The sequence below is a fragment of the Mus musculus genome, chromosome 12, assembly GCF_000001635.26.
Source record: "Mus musculus strain C57BL/6J chromosome 12, GRCm38.p6 C57BL/6J".
NCBI classification, from domain to species: Eukaryota; Metazoa; Chordata; class Mammalia; order Rodentia; family Muridae; genus Mus; species Mus musculus.
In genome coordinates, this window is record NC_000078.6 from 99,275,929 (window position 1) to 99,295,466 (window position 19,538).

Consider the following 19,538-nt stretch of genomic DNA (forward strand, 5'->3'; position numbering starts at 1 on the left):
AACCCTGGATGTTTACAGGCACAAACTTTTCTTCAGGAGCAAAATGCCCAATGTGTTTTGAATAATGATTCCTAAACCAAAATTACTTTGTCAACTGTTATCCAACAAGATGCGATGGACTGGGAGAAGGCTTCTGTCTATATAAGCATTTAAAGTTTGGATGACTGACCAACGTGCTTTGGCCAAGACATTTTCAAAGTTTTTTCCTGCCAGAGTTAATTTATAGTCATATAAGCCCATCTTAACCTGCATTCGTGAATGAACTCTCAGGTTATGAGTTAAGAAAAAAAAATCCTTCTCTGGGGAGAGATTGACATTTTTATAATCTTTGTCAGCGGGTCTGTTCAAGATGGAGTCTAAATATCACACTAATGGTATCAATACACACGGGTTCAGAGGGCCACATGCTTGAATTGTCAAAGAAATTCTGGTGTGTTTTGTGTTTCTCCCAGCTCTAAATTAACATTGATTCAACAAAATCTATGTCGATCCTGTTTTTTAATCATGGAAGAATTCTGAGGCTCACTCCGTGTGTGTAATAGAAATCTGAAATCAAGGAAGTGTAATGAAATGGACACTGCTCCTTCACTTCTGAACACTTCCCCCGCGATGTAACACACACAGCAAGGTCCACTAAGGAGCCAGCTCAGTGAAACTGCCCCACGCATCCGCCTGGAACCCAGGAATAAACAGAAGGCTGCCGGCTCCCAGAGAACCCGCCTTCCATCTCTCCAGACATTACCTTGCTCTCCAAGGATAATCAGACCCTGGCTTGTCTTTCCACACCATCCCTGGCTACAGTCAACAGCAAGCCAAAGCAATGCGATGAGAGCTGATAAGCTCACAGGACAAGGGGTCTCCACGAGACCCACAGAGACTGGTTCTGTATGCCCTGCTCAATTTCAGCAAACAAAGGCCATTCACACCTTGAGGAGACAGGGGCTCATCAACCCAAACAGAAGGCTCTCCCCTCAATAGGATGCCATGCAGGTATGGCCATCAAGTCAACCATGTCAGTCAAAGGCTTCTCTTCCTCCCCGTCCTGTGAATGGTACAATGATGCCCATTGACGATGATGTACTAGTTGCTTCTCTGTTGTCGTATCAAAACACCATGATCAGGGAAACGTACAGAAGGAGGGGTTTATTTGGGCTTACAGTTCCAATTAGTCTATTACTAATACAGCAAGGTGCGGAAGGGCATGGTGGCTGGAGCAGAAGTTGAGCTCCAAAGCAGAGAGTGAACTCAAAACAGTATGTAGTATTTTTAAACTCTTAAAGTCTGCCTCCAATGGCATGCCTCCTCCAACAAGGGCACCCCTCCTAAGCCTCTCCAAACAGTGCCACTAACTGGAAACCAAGCATTCAAATGCTGGAGACTGTGGGAAAACATCTTAATCTACGACAGATAATGACAACAGCTTCCATTGGCTTACTGGGTAAAAGATGACACTGACCTGAGGGTACATATATCTTGTCAAAGGTCCTTAGAGTCTGCTATAGAACCTACCTATTAAGTTACTGGGTTTTCCAAACAACTGCTAGAGTTCAAACTGCATGCCACAGCCTTTGCATTCACAAGCACATTTTAAAATTGTATTGCAGGGACTGGGGAGATGGATCGGTCTTGCAACTGGACTTGTAAGCACAAAAACCGGCGTTTCACCTTCAGAACCTGTGTCAAGAATGCTTGGTGGACATAATATGCTTATAATGTCAGCCCTCCTAGCCTACTTGGTGACAGTAGTGACAGGCCCTGTCTCAAAAACAAAGTAGATGGTGTCTGAGGAATAATTATACTCTTAGATTCTCTAAGCACATGCACAGATGTGTGCCTGCACACACGCACACAGGAGTACACATACACATACATGCATCTAAAAATAGGATTGTGTGTGTGTGTGTGGGTGTGTGTGTGTGTGTGGAGGGGGTGTCAGGAGTAAAGTATGAACTAAGTATTCACACAGCCTAGGTTCAATCTCAAAAGCCTCTCTCCCCTAAAAAAGCTATGCGGTTAGGGTCCTAGATAGTGTATGGAGCAAGTATTAATAGAACAATAGATCAACTGTGAATCTCTGCATCTTGAGAGGTGTTATGGAGCTGGGGAAACCATGGCCAGTTGTGGGGAATTGCAGGCTGGTCTCCAGTCGCGCTCAGGTCTGAACCCTGATGGTCATAATTCACCTACAAGACATGGTAGGCGTTCCCTCATGCTCCTGGAACTCTGGCCCCTGCCTAAGGTACCAGTTCCCACAGCCCCCACAAGAGAAGCATGGTCAGTAGTCATATAAGCAATGGCCCAAGCTTCTGACCTTCAGGCTAAACTCCTCCCCAGTTACCTAGCAACAGTAAGGACCACAAAAGGGGTGCTCAGCCCCCACCACACTCTCTTACTCTTACACTCTTACTCCTTTGTCCTCTTTCCTCTCACTTCTCTCTCCTCTTCCCTTTCTCTTTGTCTTCTCCTGGCCCCCTTCCCTTCTCTCTTCCCCCTGCATTTCTATAATAAAGCTCTTAAACCATAGAGAGTCTCTGCTCCATTAAGACCCGCTGCACACTCTGGGCAGTGTTGGGAACTTCTTCCCTCTTCCCTCTCTCCTACAACCCTGGGGCTTTAGCAAGGTAGCTCGGGGGTCCCCGGTCAGGGGCTGCCCCCTTTCCACCCCTGCCACGTGGTTCAGGCATGCTCACCCAGGGCCGTGTGGAAAAGCATCTGGCAACTCTGCCTGTGTCCGCCTGCCCAGAGCACAGGAACTCGGGCCAGACGTTAGGCCCCTTTTCCTCCTCACTTTTCTCCAAGGTCCCCAGGGCCCCCCTTTTATTTTGTTCCCAACATCCAGCAATACCTTTCCAACAGTATTCACTGAGCTCTGTTCTCTGTCTCAATGTCGACTCCTCTCTATTTCAATGGTGACTCTCTCCTTGGGGAAGCTCCTGTAATATCTGCTTTTCTTGCTGTCCTGAATACCTGGCAAGAAGGATTCATCTTGGCTCACAGTTTGAAGGGCACAGCCTATCATGGAAGGGAGAAGACATGGCTACAGGTAGTATACATCTGGGCCTCCTCTAATTTTGACTGGACAGGAAACAGAGAAATGACAGGAAATGGGACTGAGCTATAAAACCTCATGCATGCTTCTAGTACCCCATTTCCTCCAAGGCTTCCCTTCCTAAAGGCTCTACACACAGCACCACCAGCTGAAGATTCAATGTGCGAACACATGAACCTGTTGGGAGAGTCCACACTCAGTACACACCATTCCCTATCTACCTGCCATCACTGAACCTAGTCTGTCTCCAGAGTCAAAAAAAAAAAAAAAACCAAACAAACCAGAGGGCTGGAGAGATGGCTCAGCGGTTAAGAGCACTGACTGCTCTTCCAGAGGTCCTGAGTTCAATTCCAAGCAACCACATGGTGGCCACAACCATCTGTAATGAGATCGGATGCCCTCTTCTGGTGTGTCTGAAGACAGCACAGTGTACTATATACATAAAATAATTGAATACATCTCAGGCTGGAGAGAGGCTCAGCGGTTCAGATGGGAGAGGCTGGTTTGACTGAGGCATTACCTAGAGATTCACAGATGAATTCACGGTTGGGGAAGGAAGGTTTTCCATTTGCAAGTCTGGGTCAGTTTCTGAGAAGGGAAAAAGTAACTGCCCATTACAGCAACACAGATTATTTTAAGAAACACAGCCATGGGCACCCAAAGGTCAGGTTACATACGCAAGCAAACACAGCTAGTCAGCAGAAGGTCTAAGGCCAGTGTGCAGACTCCTCTAGCTTTGTCTCCTTCTGATAATTGCTATTATTTATGAGAATGCAGAACCATCAAGGTCATATAGTGTCGGTCAGGCTAAGATAATTTCCCAGGGACTAAGAATCTTAGACAACATTCACTCTCCTTGCATGTAGTGGTGGGGTGGGGTGGTAGGGGTGCTGGCCTGGGACATGCTGCCCGATGGATGGTACACAAGAGATGAGGGCTAGGATTCAGCTGTCCATTACTGAGGATTAACGTTAAATAGGAAGCTACAGATCTCCAAATTCCCTTTAGCCGTTGAATTTTATTCTTAGCCTTGCAATCTTACAGAAAGTGGACAGCTGGTGACCATATTAACTAGCCTTTGCTGCCACAACAAATGTGGTGGTGCAAACAACAGGAACTCAGCTGCACACAGATCTGGATACTGGGAGTCCAAGTTCAAGGGGCCAGCGGGTTTGGTTTCTCCAGAGGCCTCTCCTTAGCTTGCCGATGATCAATGTCTTGTTGTGCCCTCCTCTGCCATACAGGGATGCCCCTGTTGTCTCGTTCTCTTTTTATAAAGACACTAGTTCCACTGGAGGGAGTCTCCACCTTTGCTCTCAATGAATCTTAATCACCTTGGTAAAGGCTCTATGTTCAAGTTAAGTCCTGCTGGGGGCTGCCTTCATCGTGAATAGAGGCAGGGCACACGAGGCAGCCCCGACAGGGCAGTTCACACACAACTTCCACAAATATTTGTTGATTTCTTTTCTAAGCAGAGTTCCCTGGGAGGTACTAGGGCCAGAGATAAGAAACCCTCTGGCCTCAAACAGATTACAGTCCAGCTGGAGGAAGATGTGAGTGGGCAAGAGGCCTCTGTGGGTTCTGAAGAAGAAACCAAAGATCAAGCAAGACTTGGCAGAGGCTCCTGTCTCTCTACATTTTCTAAATCTACCCTCCCAAGGAGCAGGGTCTGAGGAGCATGAGTGCACATTTCAATTGTAATAGCACTTGCGGTTCCCAAGCAAAATACAACACGTTACGCTGCATTTAGCCAAACCCACAAAGTAAAGGAGCAAACACTAAATGCTAGGACCAAGCACCACACACATGTGAATTAGTAAGTGAATCGAGCGTGTGTGTCTTGGAAAGCTATGGAAAGGCATGGACTAGGGCGGGAAATAGCAGCCTTTAGATAGCTGAAGTCACCCCTCACAGGATGGAAGCTGAGGAGAGGACAGCGCCACGCTCTAGGACGTTTCTGATCCAGGGAACAGGGAGTGGTGTGGTCCTAGGAGTGGACACTAATAGACGATGCCAGTCAATTCCCGCAGGGCGTAGCTGTACCGTGGTGAGCAGCATCATGTGGCTACAGAGGCTGCCAGGGCCACCGAAACTGCCATGCTCATGGATGGGACTGGGGAGGGAAAGAACAGGAGGTGGGGCGGAGGCTCACAGACAGGCCACACAACAGGTAGAGGGAAGGCGCCCCTGGGGTCAGGTGGATGAGCGGGAAATAGAGCTACAGACAACCGTTTGTCTAGAAAGCCTTCTTCCCAATCTATGTGGGGGGGGGGGGGACCTCACACCTGAAATCAGTATAATTTGAAGAGTAACTGAGTAATGAAAACTCAGTTCAGAACCAAAGGTATTGCCTCTTCAATTTCACTTGCTAGTTCCCAACTTAATTTTTAAATTAAGACTCCTCTAATGAGACTCAAAACTGTTCTCGATGAATTCAAATGGCAATAAGGGGAAGAAAAGATGCTAAATGAAAGATGTGTTCCGTCTCCTACACTTGTCTGCTGGGGGCTGGGAGCCACAGGGAGGGCAGATATAATATTCTCCTCTACACAGGCCATCTAGCTACAAATTGCATTTGTCAGACATGGGAGTCAGTGGACCTGAAGAGAACGGGGACTGCTGAAAATAGCCTCTACGTCACAGGCCTGAACTTGGCAATCATTCTGAATATACACACATGATATGCACACGTGAGCATGGATGGACCGGCACACACCTGCAGCTACATGTTCATTTACACACATACACAATTTGTTTTGGCCAAATACGTGATTTGCACTTGTTTTGCTCTACCTGCGAGAGCAGGTAGATGCTGCTCAGGTCTCCTGAAGCAAATGCGTGTGCAACCAGTGCTCCGTGGCTGTAACTGGGTGTGCATAACTGGGTACAGGGGCATTAGAGCTCGTTAAGGACAATGGTCCTAGCATTGCCGGCTTAAGCTGCCGTCCTGGAAGGCGCCCCATGCACTCAAAGTGACAGTCACACAGGAGGCCTCTACAAGAGAACTGCAGCTCTGTGACACACAGAAGTCACTGGAGACATATATATATTAGTTTAACTGGCACTGTTTCTTTAGAGGACCTTGATTGGTTGAACACAAGAGAAGCTCACTTTCCACTGGCCTAGGTAAGAAAGTGGGCTTACCTTGTCTCAGCAGGAACAAATAAAGTAGCTCCTTATCCCAGGTTCACTGTGTTTACACTATTTTTTTTTTTTTTAATCACACTGGTTGGTTCTAAACTAGGGTGTAGTGGATGTCAGGGTAGTTAGTTGATGATAGTTAGCGTCCAAACCCAAGAAAAATAAATAGTACAGTGCAACCCTGGCCCGGCCTGGGCCATGCCGCTACGCTCGACCTGTCGCCAAGGCCAGAGAGTGTCCATCAGAAACGCTCTGATGTAGGACTTAGAGGTCCACGGTGGTCCTACACGATTAGAAATGAGCTGTGGTCCAAGCACTGGTAGACAGACGGTAGGCCTGTGAGCCAGCAGAGAAAGGGTCAACCCATTCCCATGCTGTGTGAAGTAAGAGGCTGAAGAGCACGGCTTGAGAACAAGACGGATTCAATATAGAACTGTTCTTTGTACATGCCTCACATTTTGGTCTTTATTAAGACTTTGTCACCGTCTTGTTGCAAATGTCACCAGAGCGGAGACTTATGCTTCTAATTCATGCTTGTAATTGGTTGTCCAATTAGAATCAGATTACCTGAGCACACCCCAGAAAACTTGTTTGAGCTCGACACAATGGCACACATTGGGAAATCGGAGCTTGAGAGGCTAAGGGAGGAGGGCCAGAAGTTTCAGTCCAGCCTTGGCTGCATAAAGAGTCCCAATGTGCCCCCCCCCAATAAAAACCATCTACAGCCTAAGAAGCACTAGCTGACGTATGCTTTGGTAACTGCTAGGGAGGGGACAGGCCTACTGGGACCCCTCTTCAAGGATGGCCTAAGTTTCTTTCCACCACATAAGTAGCTGGCTCTCGCTTCCCAATGCTCGACCTCCCTGTTTACTGAAACAGACCTTTGTCGGGTCTGGTTTTATTCTGCATAATCCAGCACACTAAGTCAAAGAACAAGCCCTACAGATCACAGGCAACTCCAGTGAGACCCAGGGGAACCTTCTTTGTGTTTGTTCCATTTCTGTGGGACCACAGTCATTCAAGCATGGCAAGAACTGCATGGGATGCTCTTGGGAGGAGAGCCTGAGTCTTTCCCAGCCTCAATACACCAGAGATTGAAAGTGACCTTAAATGCCCTAAAGGCATCTCTATAGTCAACTGGGGGAGAATGTTTGTTGTTGTTGCTTGAGGGTGAAGGTATACGAAGCTGCAGGAGTCTGCACAGATGTTACCGTGAACATAACGAATGCTGTGCCTTTTAATTCTCACCAAGTTCATCAAGTTGGGACTCTTGCTTTTTGGACTGGGCAGGAAGCAGAGGCCTGCACCAGTCAGATGAGCTGCTTGAGGGCACATGGTTGGGGCGGCAGGGGCATGTCATCCCAGGGTTCCATTACCCACATCTGGAGAGCCTGCAACTTTCTTCTACAGGCTGCAAGGACCACTGAGAGTAACGATCTCTTTAAGGCCATTCCACTTAAGAACCTGGGCTACACACATGTGCACACAAATGTAGGCACACATCCCATTGTGTGCGTGATGGCACAGATATGAAAACCCTAAGGCCTGCCGCTTGGCAAGGGCTTAGGAAGGAAACCCACAGGGAGCAGAAAGAATGGATATAAACTTGGCTTCGGAAGCTTAGAGGGGGTAATTTTAAGTCCACTTCTGAAACCATCATTTGAACAGCTTGCTCAGAACACATCCTAAAAGCTTCATTATCCTTAAGTCTTTTGGTAATTTTACAAAAATATTTCTAGACCTCCACCCCAGCAGTTCCACAGAGCTTCAAGGGGAATGGCTTTTCCTTTCCAATTGTACTTAAAGCCAGGGCTCTTTGATAAGACACATGTTACTTATGGCAACAGGATCCAAAGCTGTTTCATCTCTACACTTCATAGTCTTGTTACGGGTATAATTTAATAGATTTCAGAAACATTCCTAAACGCTATGCAATCTAAAAGAAAACATTCCTATTGATGTATTTAGTCTAAAGTTACATCCATAAAAATGAACATCAAGTAAGATCAGTGCTCAGCAGTAGGGTTATTCTTTGTACTAACCTTCCAGTGGCTAATTCTAGGACTTTCTATTCTCCATCCAATCTTTAGCAATCATAAAGTGTATGTTGGGGGACTGGCTCCATAGGTAAAGCAATTCTCTGTGTAAGTGTGAGGACCTGAATTCAAACCCCAGGAGCTCAGTGCAGGCCCCTTACTGGAGCAGAAAAGCAGAGGCAGGAGGATGCCTGGCAGCTCCCAGGTCAGCTAGCCTGAAGTACTTAGGTGAAAAGACCCTGTCTCAAAAAAGGCAGACACATGTACGAAGACTGGAGGATGTCCTCTGCCCTCAACACTTGGACCACAGCACGGGCATACCTACAAGTATGTGCGGTGTGTGTACACACATAGACACACAAAGACACACACAGACAAAAGACAGACAGACACACAGACATACACACACAGAGGGGAAGTGGGGGAAACAGATGCCTTGCCTCTTGAGGAAGTCTCTGGTAAATGTTTTCAATTTCCTGTCCTCAGCCTTGCTGGCCATAACGTCTTACTCAGCAGTCTGCTCACAGGGCTGCTTTCTCAGAGGGCAATATGAGACTTCCATGAAGACAGTTATTAGAGACAGGGGTCTGGAGATTAGCTAAAGTTAGGGTCAAGCAGGGAAATGCAGACTATGGAACTGAAGGGGCCTTCGACTGTACAGCAGGCTACTGGCATGGGAAGTTTAGACAGCTGGGCTCACAGGTGTGGGGGGTGCGGCTCAGCTCTTGCCTGGCACACTCAAAGCCTTCAGTCTCCATCATATACCAACTGAACATGCTAACACAAGCCTGCAATCCCAGTACTTGAAAGGTAAATGGACATTGCAAGTCTTAGGTATACTACATACCTAAGACCCTTCATTCCAAAATAAATAAATAACCGGACCAGCAAAGATCAAAATGAACTAGCGGCCTCTTTGAAAGTCGTACTTCCTTGTTATTTTTTAATGAGCATAAAAGCATGTTCCAAAGCACACAGAGAAAGATTAGAGGAGCCCAGGAGCACCCCTCCAACTTCACCTCTGTAAACAGACCGGCACGCTGACAATTACTGAAGCTCCAGAAAAAGCTTTCCTCACTGCAGGACAAAAAGACAAACAATGCGGAGGAAGACTCAGAGTCTACCCCGGGCCAAGGAGAACAGAAGGCAGTGGGCATCTGAGGGCAAATGTGGAGAGGGGCTGCCCCCTCCCTGTAAGTGCTAAGGTTTTTTAGTGGGCACGCCTGGGGGCAGTAAGCAGATTTATGCAAGAGGTGAACGCCCTCCTTTGCACAGTGGACAAAAGAGTCAGCTTGCGGAAGGGATGAAAGATGCCAGAAAGCCCAGGGCGAGCTGCCACTTGTGAAAGGGACAGGCGGGCGGGGGAGGGTCTCAGAAAACCCAACAAAACCAGAGATGCGGGCCCTTGGAGTCAAGAACTCAGTGCCAAAGAGTGGTCCCTGAATCCTGCTAGGATCAGCAAAGAGATGCTGGCTGGGCTGACGTTCAGAGTGGAAACTGACAAGAATGCTCCTGGGAAGATTTTGTGGTGTTTCTCCATGAGTGTGTGGAAGAGCGAACCCTTTGGAGATAGACGAGATGAACAGGTGAATGCTGGTCCTGAGGAGTAGATTCACAGGAAAGGGCGTTGCCAAAAAATGAACACAGTGAGCCCCTCAGGGACGGTAGTGGTGGCGTGACAGTTAAGCACTGATTGCTCTTGCGGGTCACCTGGGTTTGGTTCCTGGCACCCAAATGGCTGCTCACAACCATTTGTAACTCCAGTTCCAGGGCACACCCTCTCCTGACGTCTGTGGGCTCTGCACCCATGTGGTACACAGATATACATGCAGGCAAAACAACCATACACCTAAGATTATAATAATAATAATAACAACAACAACGCTTTTTTTTTTGTTTCCTGTCTCACCATGTGACCTCTTCTCTGCGTGTTCCTATCACTGTAATGCCAGGGTCATGAGGCCCTTGTCGGAGGAAGAATTACAAGGGCTGGCTCTCTGTGCCTTACACTTTCAGACTGTGAACAACCTCGTTTCTTTACAATTTATCCTACTTCAGCTATTTTGCTATAGTAATGGAACTCACACTATTACAAGGGTTAAGCCACTTGCTTAGGAAGCCAAGATTTCTTTCTAGGTTGTCTGAATCTGTAATACATGACGAACTGAGAGAGCTTTCGGGAACGATCATGTTTGATATCTGGTTGTTCGGGCAGCTGGCAAACACATTCTGCCCATCTTCTTGGATCCACCAAAGACAGGTAAAGGTCACACTTTTTCCCTCGTTCATTTTGATTTTTAGGCATTGCTAGGGAGGGTCAGGGCTGTAATTCAGGGAGGAAACTGTCCCAGAGGGACGTTTCTCAGTTTACACTGAAGACTGCATGGCGTTTCCTATGCATCTTGACTGAAGGCATGGAGTTAATGAGGACCAGGGCTTGGGGATCTGACTCAAAACCTGAGTTTTCTGAGCATTCACCCTCGAGCCTTCTGTGGCATGAAATAAAACCAAGTGGGAATTCCCTCATCTATCTATCAGTGAACCGCATGGCCGGGCTATGGCAGCAGAGGGCTGCGGTGGGCAGGTGGGAGCAGCCCCAGCATGAAGCCAACCCAGGACATGGATAATCCCACTCCGCAGAGCAGTGCAGAGCAGTGATCATCATGCATGGTTTCCCAATGCTGCATGCACTGTGCACACACAGAGACAACGTGAATCTGCCAGCAAAGAACTGGTCTGTCTCCCTGCTCCTCCCTTCTGCTGTTGGCTTGTGGCGGCTTAATCCTGCTCTGTGCACTGAAAATGTCTCTAAGGATTTCTTTCCATTTCATTAGTTTATCCTGTGGGCTGTCAGCAGCCAAGAAAGAAAAACCTGTTGGGTGTGATAGAATGCTTTGATTCATTCACTGCATGCTAGGAGCACAGATTTGGTAATGACTTATTTTGATAATAGTTGGTAATGATAGCAGTGGCCCAGTGCTAGCCAGAGTGAAGGAGAAGGAAGGTGAGGGGAAGCCAGAGGAGGCAGGGTGTCAGGTTGTTGATGGGGGAGGTCTGAGAAAGAGTTCTTGTCAGTGCTGTTAGCAGTTGGCTTCAGGCCTTCCCCTCGGTCTGACTAGAAGCTGGGCTGAGCGGCTGAGAGACTGGCCCAGGGCGTCCCTTGGACAGCTCCAGTCTGACACAGAAATGGAGGTGTAGCTTAGTGTGGATGGGTGCGGGAGGTGCTTCTCATGAAACAAACACTGGCAAGTTCAGGGCCATCAGGCCTACGAAGGACAGGAAGAGCAGCAGGGAAGGTCAGGCTCAGCTTGCCCCAAGTTGTAGCAGAAGGCAGGAGGCGAAGGGTGATAGGGTGAGGGGTGTCTTGTGTCCTTTTAAGGTGAGAAACCATCAGAGGCCAGGTGAAGGGGCAGACCAGGGTGAGAAACATCTTTAATTATGAGATACAGACTCATGAAAATAATTCAAGCCACAGTGACCTTTAAATGAAATAACCTAAATCTAACTTTGTAATGCTTGGAGATGGGAAGGGAAATCCTTAAAGAACTTCATTCTTTTTTTAGAAAATAAGACATCATTAAACATATTATATATGTATACACACACACATATATATATATATATATGTACATATACATGTATGTATTTATATATATAAACATTGAAACACACAGACGAAACTGAAACTCAAAGCTACGGGGTCTGTTGGAAACACCTGTCAGCTGGTCACCCCTGCAAGCCTCTGAGTAAACTCCACTTGTGTTTAGATGCCCAGGTCCCTTGTCAGACAACAGGCTTGTCCCCTTGGGAGTCTCTGCTTGGTTTCTATTGTACAAAACCTGAAGGGCTCTCTAGTCCGTTAGAACTGCTAGAATACTGAAACCGCTTTCACAGACTACATGGCATTCAGAATAAACACTGGGAATTGACAAAATGACCAATTACGTGAAGAAGCTCTGCCTGACATAATCCAAAGCAAATCTCCCCCCAGTACTCTCCTCCGGGGTGACCAACAGCCCAGCCTGCCTATGATTTTGAACCTGAAGATGGTCGGTGCCAACTTTGAGGTCTGAGCAAGGCCTTGAGCACTTCCAGCTACTCCTTCCTACTGGCTTGATTTAGGCTAGAAAATACCAACGTGCCATTCAGCTCACAAGCCCAGCAAGTGTTAGAGGACACGAGACGGGCTCCCTGGTCTCAGCACAGGTTCAGGTGCTCATTTCCACGGGATTAGAACACATTACAGGACGCCCTTACTTGGGTTTGGTTTTGTTATTTTTCAACTTCCTGATGGTGTGAATGCCGTATGCCTTCAGGGGGAACTGCCCTTGAAGAGCCAGGCATGGGGATGCGCACCTGCAGTCCTAGAAGGACCAGATGTCGAAGGTTATCTTTTATTGCATAGCAAGTCTGGGGCAGCCTGGGCTACATAAGACTATCTCCAAAGAGCAAGAAAAAAAGAAACTGTCTTTTCAATACTGATCCTTCCTAAGGTATAGGGCCTTATGACACTGGGCAGTAATGACAGGGTGCAAATGCCATCAGCCCCACGTTAACAAGGACAAAGCACCAACACTTCACGGTGACTTGCGCTGCTCAGCAATGGTATAGTAGGTGAAGACCTATGCGGATACTATTTTCTACTTTCAGCAGTTTACTTGGATTCCATCAAGGAACACTTGCCATGTCCCAGTCAGGTTCCACGTGTCTGGCCCCATGTCCCCATTGTCTTACCCTCTGATAGGACATGTGCTGTTGTGGTTTTCCTCTCTGGCAATGCCACATCTATGAATTACACATACACGTACACACACACTCCACACATACACACACACCCATATCCACACTCACACACACACACACACCCACACACCACATCCACACTACACACAAATACACACACACACACACACACACACACACACACCCCTCCTTCTGTTTCAAGTCCTTACTCAAGTGTTAGTTGCCCTAGGAAGTGATGCCCCTCTTTTTCAAACTCCTCCTCCTCCCAATACAGCCCAGCTGCCCACCTCCCACTCCTGCATCCTATACTCTCACCACCATGCTGTCAGCACATCATCACTGACCCTGGATTCCTTCCTAGTCTGAAGATGTACCTTTCACTTACCAGAGGGAAGACAAGGGTAGAGGAGATAGTGCTGAGAAAGTGGACTCGGATTAGATAAGATTCTAACGTGAGCTTCTGACAGGTGTGGAGGGGCAGACCCCTTCTTTGCATCCCAGTATCTTTAGGCAGAAAGCTGACTATGGGCATTCACAACTACTGGACAGCCCTGTAAGCCCCAAAGGAAAACGGAATTCCATTTGGGAAACCCTTAAAGCCTGAGAATGATATTTTTTTGGGGGGTCGGGTATCTCAAGAGACTCCAGACAGGTAGGGCAGAAGAGGTCTCAGAGACTCTAAACAGAATAGAGGGGTCTCAGAGACTCTAAACAGGTAGGGCAAAATGATGAAAACATCACAGAAATCAATGCTAGCACATCCCTGCCCATAGCTCTAAACTTGGATTTCTATGGTGTTTAAACGTACACTATAGATGACAGACAGTCAGACACATGTTATACTCAACTGAATATAGATCCAATGTACACCTGAAACCTGTACTAGTTATTTCCCAGTGTATTAGAGGAATCATGAAATTTTAAAATCATGAATTAAGAAAAAGACACACCTACCCATGGAACAGAACCTACCCGTTCACCCAGCTTTAGGCATCATCGACTCTTTCCATGGTGTTGTATCATAGGTACAAACCCAAAAACCTCATCCCCAGAGAGAGTCTTACCTAACGTAGAGCAGAACAGAATCCTGTAAGAAAAAGCTCTAAGCAAACAAAATCCCAGCTCCAAACACAACGCAATGGTGAAGGATACCCAGGCCATCAGCGTAGCCAAGCAGAGAAGCCGCTGACTGAACTCCGCTTGAGAAAACTCCAAGCCCGGCCCCCTCACTGCTTGCTACCTTAGTGCTAATTCCTTTTCCTTTCTTAGGACACAAGGGGCACCCACGGTGGCTATCAAGGGAGGATTTAGCCAACTTTATCTGCACACGACAAACACAGAAACATTCCTGCTCCACATTTCATGGACTATTAAAAAGCATGAAACCGTGTGGTCCATGAAACAAGAACCACATCTGCCACCATTGCTGGAACTAGTCCAGAAACCGGGTGACAGATATCTCTTCTTAAGCACAGGGGTTTTTTGACTCCTTCGTACACATGGCTCGCTTCAGTGCATTCTTTTACAAGACGAGCCAAACAGCCGACCAAAAGGCATCAAGTCCCTCGGCCACGACAGCCCTTGGGCTGAAGCTCTTGGATAACCCTGAGTACATGCTTTCAGGGTCTGAGCGTCCTTCCCATTCCCAACCCCTGACGTCTGAGGACCAGCTCACCCACAGAGCGGACATCCACAACAGTGGGAACCCAGAGGTAACTTCTAAAAGACCTGGGCACGCATGGCCGCTGTTTTAACCATGCAATCTTCACCGTTGGCACTGCGGTGCAATGTAACAGCAAAACCAGGGGTGAAAGACCATTTGAGTTCCTTGAGAGGAGCACAGGCAGCTGAGGATGGACGGGAACACGGTCAACAGAGTCCCTCAGCAATGACACTAGGGACAAATGAGGAGTTCCTGGAGCATCAGTACAAACTGCAGCCAACCTTTCGGGTACACAGGAATGTTAGGAGACAGCAAGGGACATCTGCATCTCCATGATGACTAAAGTGTCAAAACATTCAAGCCAGCTTCAACCACCTCAGGTGTTGGACACACTAAGAGTTTGCTTTCATCAGCCAGTGTGCACTACTGTCACGGTCCAACTGTCACACCATCCCGACTCCACCAGAGCAACAGTCTTGGGACAGAGGCCTGGTTTCAAACACTCAATTCATAGTAGCCAAGACACAAGAGCAGGAAGAAGAAGTGGGCGATCAGACCCTGGGCACAACAGTCACGCCCCTCCAGAGAGCAGAAACTGCTAACCAGACAGGAGCGCTCCTGGCTGACCATGCACAGAGGAGGACAGGAGGAGGAACAGGAGCTCCTAGACACCTACCTTGCAGGAGGGCTCCGTTTCTCTTGAAGAAGGTACTGCCCGGCCAGATGGGTGGACCTGATGTGCTGGAAGAGAACACAGATGTGCGTGAGACTTTGAGAGCAGGGACCCACTCACTCTCCTTTCCCCGGCGGCCCCTCCTCCAACCTTCACTTGTGGTGGCCTGGAAACACTTCCCCAGGTGTGCTTCAAAAACAATCAGGTGGAAAACAAACAGGCTTTCTATTCGCCAAGGCAAAAAGCATCAGTCTTGGCTAGGGTCACACCTGGCCACTGAGATCATCTACAGGCAATTGGCAAATGCATGCGGTGTGCTGACTTGATTAGGTGGTAGGTAGCAATGAGCACAGAAGGCCAGCTCTCCTGCTCGTGAGCTCATGGAAGTATGTGGCAAACAAGTCTTGTCCGAGTCTTGTGACTGACCAGGGCCGCTGGCACCTCCTGGTTACACATCAGAACTTGTCTGCTCTATAGCGAAGCTGGCCTTCCTTGCCCTCTTTCTTACAAACCCTCTTCACACAGATGTAACCTTGCTCTGCTCCCGCCCTCCCTCGTCTATTGTTTTGCATCTTGTTTTCATTTTCTTGGCTTAAAATGTTGCACTCTGTACCCCATAAAACACCTGGTGGATGGATTGCCACCCACATTGTCATAACAGCAGCAGCAAGAACATGAGCAAGGTCGATCTATCACTAAGGCACCCTCTGCATTTCTACATGAGCATTTTCACTGTCTTAAGACAGTCGTCAGTGGAAAACTTTATAGCTGCCCAGTCTTAGTAAAAAACCCTTCAAGTGGAAAGGGGGTTATCCTCAATCAAGGACTCGCTTAAGATTAATGTTAGAAAGCCGTCGGTTCACATTAGCGCATCCAGCCCAAGAGGCAATTTAAATTACTCTCACCAAAATAGTATATGGCAAATGATGTTGGTTGATGTAGCATCAATCAGATTCAACACTTAACAAATTGAAATTGGTCAAAGAGATACATCTGTAAGTCCATCAGCCAGCCAGCCAGCCAGCCAGCCAGCCAGACACACACACACACACACACACCCCTGAGTGAACACAAGAACTCTTCAGTAGTCAGCCGCAGTCTGGCTGTGAAGGATAGGCATGCTGTTAACAAGGCCGGGGGATGCCGGTGCATTCTGCCTGCCAGAATTTCATTACCAGAGGTACAAATACTGTCACAGCTATAGGGACACTGTACATGATTGAGGAGGAGTTAGAAAAGAGAAAAAAATGCTACCGCATAAAATGCTATTAAATAGCATGGTAATGTCAACTGTGCTTGCTCACACGGGCATCTCGTTTTTTCTGCACTCCACTTTCACGTACCTTGCTTTGTCTTTTTTTTTTTTTTTCCTTTAATGAATTATAGGTTTGATCACCCTGTGAGAAGCAACTGTACCAGCACCCCTGTCCTCAGTTCCCATGATCCTTAGCATTCTTTAGCAACAAAGGAGCTTTCAATTGAGGTTTCTACACCTACATGTAGTACTACTGCAAGCACAACAGACTGTACATACAGCATGTTAAATACAACCCTTATATGTACTGGAAATCCAGAAACTGGTCTCGCCTACTTTAGCGCAGCACCTGCTCTGTTGTGGAGGTCTCAGCAGAACCTGCAGATCTGAGCAGTGCGTGTCCTAGGGACTTGAATGCTCATAGATTTTGTTTTACGTTGCTTTGGATCCACTATAGTAAAAGTGATTGGAAATCAAGTGTCCCTGCAGTCTTGGGTCTCAGCCTTGGCTAGTGAGGCTTCTGGGTGACAAGGAGGTGCACAGGGCAGTACCAGACCATGCTGGGGGCGGGGTCTCGGGGCTGCAGGACAGTGAAGGCAAGCTGACTCCTCTCCCATGTGGGTCCTTTCCTATGGCATTTGGCAGCGCTTTAAAAGGCTCAGTCAAGAAGAACAAGGTGCGTTAAAATGTTTAGGCTGGCGTTTAACCAGCCTAGCAAGTTCTCAGAGCCCTACCACCTTATCTTTATAATAAAGCAGGAAACAGCAAGCTGGCTGCTGCCAACACTGAACTGGCTGATTCATAAAGATATTTAAAAACTGAGGACTTCATTATATAGAGGAGTTCAATGCTTCTGGAGAATTCAATAATTGAGTATTACTGCAGAAGCCTGAATATCCAGCTTACTGCCACCCAAATCTCCTTTTTATCCTGACCTTGATTTGGCTGAAAACCGAGCAGACACCCAGGATGGAGCAAATGTGGGGAGCTGAGGTCAGATAAACCCAGTGGTTTTAGATAAGGAAAATTCCCTGTATGATAGAAATCTACCGGAGGATTTCTATAGCACCCCTTTAACACCTTAAGTCACTCATCAGTATTCTGTGGTCACTGGTCTCTGCTGTCCCTCTGGTCTGTCCTCAGGAGGTAGATGGAGGTTTGGTCCTGCAATGGCCTCTTGCTATACTCAAAGAATAGAGGTGTGTGCATAGTGTGCGTACGTGTGTGAGTGCATGCAGATGGTGTGCACGTGTTTCTAGCAGCTAAGTGAGCCGGGCATTCCCCCAACACTAACTGCAAAGCTTTTGAGCTCCCAGGTGCCATATTCCACGGGCTCCTTTTAGATTTTTTTCTTTCCCTCAAAATGATATCATCTGACTGTTAGGGATTTAAGGATTTATCAAGCGCCTATTGAGAACTGTGTTTGGTGCTACAAAAGCCTGGGAAGAAGAAAAAGAAAAAGAAAAAAAAAACCTAATAAGACTCCTATCTGTGACCTCTGAGAACTTACTGCAGACTTTCCTCTGATGCCGTCTAGAGAGACGAAATGCCGGTGGGAAGGCTAATGGTGCTGGCTCCAGCTGCGGGCTGGCAAAGTACAAACCTGACTGTTACTCCTACAGCTGGAGGCATCCCTGGCTGATTGGCCTTCAGAACTCAAAGCTGGCTAAAAATACATCCAAATGAAGTTCCTTAAAAACACACAGTAACTGCAGCCATTCAGAGAAAATAGCGGTGTTGTGTTTGGGAGGGGCGCTACCTCCTGCCCCCTTTTCCAAATCAAGAGTGGAGGGATGGAATGGCAGACACGTGATAAGAACAGGCTCCTGACCTTGTCCTGTAAATACAAGTGGCTGGTGGTTGTCACTTCTATGCAAAACGGCCGAGAAGGACCCATAACTGAACGGGTTCACATCATCTCACCATGGTCCCCACACTGCTGATCACTAGGACAGCAGAGTGGTCAGCTACTGAGCCCAACCGTTTCCTCTGGTTCTGTGTGGCCGGCAGGAGACAGAGATCACCCTCCCATTCCAGAGGTGAGCAGTCCTGGGAGGTTATGGGACTCTAAGCTAGAGTCAACACAAGAGCAACCCTGGGATTCCAGAATGCCTGCCTCCTCTCCTTGTTCATCTTCCAGCTTGCCCTGTCTGCCTTCCCAGACACAACTCAGCCATCCTTCCCCACGGACGGTCTTTTGTTAGGCATCTCTCCTAGGCCAAGTCCCTGGCTAGAAAAAGTGATCTGACTAACCGTATGTGAGAAAAACAGTGGGCTCCTATTAGCAGAAACAATACAAGGCCCGCACTGCAAATGTCTCATTTCAATAATTCGCTAACAGTGACCTTCAGCACTATCAGAGGGACCAACTCAGCGACAGAGGATGCAGGCCAACAGGTTAAGAGGGTCCTGCCTGTCGGAAAGTCTGTCTCGGAACTGGCATTTCAGAACATTGCTGAGCCTGGTGCTGAACCAACAAAATCCAAGAGAGCACAGCTTCTCCAAAGCAGCCACCAAGCGTCCCCCAGAGGCCACAGTGTTCAGCCACTCCTGGGCCGCATGCTCTTTTCTCCACTCCCGAGAGGACGCTGGGCGTCAACAGGTGGTAGGGCCCCGAGGTAGTCCTTGGAATCAGATGTCGGCCCTATACACGTGAGCTTCAATCGTGGTGAAACAGGGGCATCTTATAAGCCCAAAGCTCAGGCAGTTCTGCACACCCAACTCTGTATTCACCAGTCTGGACTTTTTACGAGCCCAATACTAAGAGAAGTGTGTTTTTCTGAGGTCCCAGATGCCAAACATGAACAAGAGACCACAAAGAATGAGATGCTTCAGTGTGGAGGGAATGTTAAGGAATGCTAAATGATTAACGCCAGAAAGAGGACCACACTGTCAGAGTGTGCTTCCATGAGGTCTCCAGAGCGGTCACTAAGAGATGGAAGCAGGAAGGCACTGACAGGGGCTGGGACAAGGGTGTG

General features: G+C 47.7%; 1 protein-coding gene across 13 annotated transcripts in view; it reads right to left on the minus strand.

Moving 5' to 3' along the window:
* The window catches only part of Foxn3 (forkhead box N3), a 373,587-nt gene that overhangs the window by 85,848 nt on the left and 268,201 nt on the right, over positions 1–19,538 (minus strand). For all 13 annotated transcript variants that reach the window (XM_006516239.4, XM_030246927.1, XM_006516232.4 and 10 more), the window contains one exon: positions 15,309–15,373. In XM_006516239.4, coding sequence (XP_006516302.1) covers positions 15,309–15,373 — 65 coding nt within the window. The remainder of the gene's footprint in view (positions 1–15,308; positions 15,374–19,538) is intronic.